Source organism: Zingiber officinale, chromosome 5A (assembly GCF_018446385.1).
Source record: "Zingiber officinale cultivar Zhangliang chromosome 5A, Zo_v1.1, whole genome shotgun sequence".
Taxonomy (NCBI): domain Eukaryota; kingdom Viridiplantae; phylum Streptophyta; class Magnoliopsida; order Zingiberales; family Zingiberaceae; genus Zingiber; species Zingiber officinale.
The window spans coordinates 78,621,282-78,626,381 of NC_055994.1; the positions used below are offsets into that span (position 1 = coordinate 78,621,282).

At 40.8% G+C, this 5,100-nt stretch overlaps 1 protein-coding gene across 1 annotated transcript; it reads right to left on the reverse strand.

Annotated features, from left to right (window-relative positions):
- Positions 1–2,217: 2,217 nt before the first annotated feature.
- On the reverse strand, positions 2,218–4,806 carry LOC121980681 (14-3-3-like protein 16R). The gene is made up of 4 exons (XM_042532831.1): positions 4,238–4,806; positions 3,862–3,984; positions 2,753–2,869; positions 2,218–2,501 (listed from the first exon to the last, which is right to left on the reverse strand). Exons 1-4 carry the CDS (start codon positions 4,718–4,720, stop codon positions 2,448–2,450), a joined length of 777 nt encoding a protein of 258 aa, XP_042388765.1. The 5' UTR covers positions 4,721–4,806; the 3' UTR covers positions 2,218–2,447.
- Positions 4,807–5,100: the final 294 nt, after the last annotated feature.

Below are 5,100 nucleotides of genomic sequence, written 5' to 3' on the forward strand. Positions count from 1 at the left end.
GATCAGTGCACTAATTTATCTATTTTTCTGATTCTTTATTCCGTCGATCTCCCTCCTCTCTCCCGTCTCTCCTTCTCTCTCCACTTATGAAAAGCAAAACTCTCTTTCACCTATCTATTTAATAGGCTCAAATTTATTTTTTCAAAACATCACCATCAAAGAAGATCAAAAATAATAATGGATGATATATTCAAACTCCTTATAACCTCATAAAGCTATAGGACCGTATGTGCAATTGGAGCTCTCTAAGTCAGTCAGTAAGTTTCAACCGAAATTCACTGATTAACTTAAAGAGCTCTGATTATACTCATTTCAAATCCTGTAGATTTTTGAGGTTGCAAAGAGTTCAAATATTATTTTAACTTCTTTGAAGGCGTTGGGCCTAATATAAATTTATATTAACACCTACGGAGAAGTCGAAATAAATAATGTCTAACATATTTAAATTCCTTGCATCCCTTAGAAATCCACAAGACCATAAATATATTTTGGCTGAAATGTATTAATTAATTTAGAAAATTTTGATTATACTCATTTTAGAATTTTAGAATTTATTATTTGAGAATTTGTGAATTTATGATATTATAAGAAATTTAAATATGTCATCCATTAGTATTTTCAATTTTGCTAGTAGTTGTGTTTTAGAAAAAAATAAATTTGAATCGAATACAAATATGAGAGAGAGGGTAGTTCGGATCCTCTGTCCCGAATTTTTTCTGTCCCCATGTCCCACTGTCGATCGGACGGTCCAGATTACATCTCAAAACATCATGGCATCTTTAAGATGTGTACAGTATCCTTGTGATGTGTAAGACATCTTTGAGATGTAATCTGGACCGTCCGATCGATAGTGGGACATGGGAATAGAGAAAGTTCGAGACAGAAGATCCGAACGAGAGAGAGGGATAAATTTGAGAGAGAGGAGAGAGATTCCATGCGTGGACAGTAGTAGAATGGAACCAAACAAATTAGTACGCTGACTTTTAGCATGTCGAAGCTAAGAGTTAGTTTTCACCGATTGCTCACTCCATTTTCATCTCTATAATACCTTCAACAAGTCGCTAAGCCTCAAATGGGGACTTGGCCTCCAACTCGGCGTCAGTCTCATAATAGGACTTGGGCCTCCACGCATACGGTGCAGTTGTAAAATACTCACAAGAACAATAAGAAGATCCTGATTCAAATCCTAAATGAGATTAATATTCTGAGGGTACTTTTAAGAGTTCGTAAGTTATGTTCTAAATTTATCCAACTGATAAACCTCCAAAATTAGTCGGGAAAGCACTTGCGTGTGTCTGAGGACAACGAAGCCTTAATGCTCTTTGCCCTGATTAAAAGCTAGATCGCTAAAGCTCATGCAAGCATGACTGTTTGGTGCCCAAGCGTCAACCTCAGCTAATGAGCCAGCTAAACTGAGGCATCATTTTTCAAAGATGTAGATTACGCAGTGGTTGGGTTCCTCCAACAAGCTTTGCCTACTTTTGATGCACATCTGAATCTCTTTGATGGAACACTTTTTAGCAAAAGTGATTATGTGCATCAATCCGTCTAGATTATATAAAAAGAGATGAATTACATGATCAATTTATAACTTATCTTCATAACTGGCCGTCAAATACTCTTTGATGGATTCACAGTCCTTCATGTCCTCGCTCTGTAAAGGCGTGAAGCCTTGTTTTCTTATTGTTGGATGGGAGTCAATAAAGGACAGTGGCCAGCTTGCAATCCTTCTACATGACTGAAACAATCTGAATAAAGGGGGTGTCTGTACTTATCAATCCTAAACACTATGCGAGCTCAGTCACCAAAATGATGTCTCCAAAATAGATATGAAGCTATACTGAGTATACTGAGTCATCTCAACTCAACTAGTCACAATGAAGAGGCTCAGAAACATTGGAGCCTCCAGCAAGAGCATTCAAGAAGCAGATGTTCCTGGTGAGCGTTCCTTGGATTCTGCAGTTGAATTGAATGAGTTGGCGTGTGAGAACTGCTACTCATATCTGGGGCAGAGAAAGCGCCGGCTAAGGATACCTTGGAGAAGGGCTTTGAGGTGGAGAACAAGTTGGACCCGGAGAGGAAGCTCGGGATGGCTCGGAAGCTCGGCCTCTGGCCGTGGCAGATCACCATCGAGAAGCCACGGGGAGGCTCTCATCTCTCATCTCTTAGTGAATTACAAGTAATATTTAATTTCAGAACATTGCAAAACAAAACACATGGGGAAAGAACATATTTCTTCACAGCACAATCACTTCGACAATTCATTGTAAATCACAAAGTAGTAGTATTTTTCCAGTCTAACATACAAAGCATCACTTCCAAATCCAATCAATGGTAGCAGAGTCAATGGCGAAGGGATCACAGTACAAACAGGAGAATCATAATCTCCAACTATCTCTGCCTGACTGAGGCTCTTAACTAGACAGACATAGGCAATGCATTCCATTCTAATGCTGGTCATCCTGTTGGGATGCTTCTTTCATCTCGTCTACCCCATCATCCTATCCAAAAAAAAGAAATAGTCGGTGTCAATAAGATAAGACGGATAAAACTAGAACAAAAGTTCCTGTGCTAACATCAGATAGCTGTCAGCTTTTAATTTTGGTGGTTCAGTTGCCCAATATGAGGCTTTAAGATTAAATCAGCTACCGATCGCAAAGGTTGGATGAGGAAGCTTCATGCAATTTCATATAACCATCATCTAATAAAAACTCAAAGTTAGGCATATTTTGATCTCATCTAATAATAATACCTGCATGTCTGAAGTCCACAAGGTTAGGTTGTCGCGCAGAAGCTGCATAATTAGTGTGCTATCTTTGTAAGATTCCTCTCCAAGTGTATCCAGCTCAGCAATTGCTTCATCAAATGCCTGTTGATATGATCATCAAGACTAAGTTCTTTTGAATAACCAATCAAAATTTGACTAAGTTGCTTTATACAAATTACTAGGAAGCTTCCAATGTCAAAGGAAACCTAACATCGATTAGGTTTGCCACTAGGAGAAGACAGACAATAACAACCATTGACTAAGACTAATAAAAAGAAGATTAATATGAAGAAAAATGACCGGAGATGGCTAAACCGACACCAGTTGGAATTTGAATACAGAATCACTCAAAGAATTTGGTTGTGCACTTCAAAAAAAATAATGAACATATGGAATTCAATTAGTTGATTATTCGAGATAGAATACTCTCAAGGTCTACTACAATAAACGAAAGCATTGTCAACATAAAATAAAACATCAATTTAGAATAATCTCAGGTTCTACGAGCAGATAAAATTGCCTAGATACTAAAGAGTGAAAAACAGTTTGAAGTGAAGACAAATTTTGAATAACATCCATCCTTCTTGTTTTCAAGGATAACAGATCACAGTAAATTTCCATTGCAGATGGATCAAGCAAACAGGACAATATTACAATAACAGTTCAGGAATAAAAATATGAAACAATTTCTGTTGAATTAGAGGTAGCCAGTAAATAGAAGAGAGATCAAGAGAAGTATAGTTTCTATATATGACTCCATGGCACTGCCAATCAAACAAACAAGAAATAAAACATGTGTAACAGCAGATAAACCTGAAACAACCAGAGTTTCTGAAGGAATACTGAAATTTAATTCCATAAGAAAAAGAGATAAAATGTTAAAGCTATGCTTAGAAAGATGACAAGACTTTGTTTAGTAAATCATTTCAGGTTCCCCAATTGATTATTCAATCACACAGAGAAGGAGCTTTGCATGAGAAGAAACACGCTTTCTAACAAAACAACTACACCGACTCCAACATGATAGTAGATTGAATATAACTACATAAGGAGAGACTAAAATTTTGTTTGGGCCAAAGAGATTCATTGCTTACCTGCTTTGCAAGGCTGCAAGCACGATCTGGTGAGTTCAAGATTTCGTAGAAGAACACAGAGAAGTTGAGAGCCAGTCCCAATCGGATCGGATGTGTGGGCGGTAGCTCAGCTAAAGCAATATCCTGTTCTTCCAAATGAAGAAAACCAAATTAACAACCAAATTTCCATAAACCCGAAGCCCAATCCTAGATATTTACTTATTCCCCCTATCTTAGATCTGCCATCACGCGAAAACAAAGAAAGATTTTGTGTGTGCGTGTATGGAAACTATCAGATCGATCGACTTGATTTTGTGTATACAAAATCAGAATTCATGATGAACGGATGACGCAGTTATCTCGCGTTGAACAGAAGGGAGCTGGAAGAAGTAAACACCTGGGCTAACTTGTACGCGGAGAGGGTGGCCTCGGCCGCGTCCTTGCGGTCGGCGCCAGATTTGAACTCCGCAAGGTAGCGGTAGTAGTCGCCCTTCATCTTCAGGTAGAACACCTTAGAGTCAGCCGAAGCAGCGGAGGTGATGAGACGCTCTTCGAGAAGGCGTAGAATCCCTCCGCAGATGGAGTCGAGTTCCGCCTCGATCTTAGCCCTGTAATCGCGAATGGTGGCGACGCGGGCCTCGTTCCCGCGGCTCTCTTCTTTCTGCTCGATGGACGAGACGATCCGCCACGAGGCGCGGCGGGCGCCGACGACGTTCTTGTATGCCACAGAGAGAAGGTTGCGCTCCTCCACGGTGAGTTCCTCCCCGTGCTCCGCCGCCGCCCCTGTCACCTTCTCCATGAACTCCACCATCTCCTCATACCGTTCCGCCTGCTCCGCGAGCTTCGCCAAGTACACGTTGTCCTCCCTCGTCCCTGCCATCTCCGCCGTTGTATCTGCCGCCGACTCCTGCTGCCCTAATTTGCCAACGAAGAGAAAGCAAGCAGAAAGGAGAACAAGACACCGAACTGAAGAGAGGCTACGAGCCTACGGCTTTTAAAGTGGGATACCACAGTAGGTTTCAATGATCATCTTGCAACCGTTAGATTAATATTGGATTCGTAAAATTGTTGGATAAGATCCCACGAAATTTGTAACGCCGGCAATGGGTGTAAACGACAGCGTAATAGCCGCAGGAGAGAACGGAAGGAAAGGCTGGCAACGGTAGGTCTGCGGATGGACGCATAGGCGCCGCATGCGATCATATCATCCACCGTCGATACTGATAGCGATGGCTGGAGGCGATCAGATCGATGCGCGAG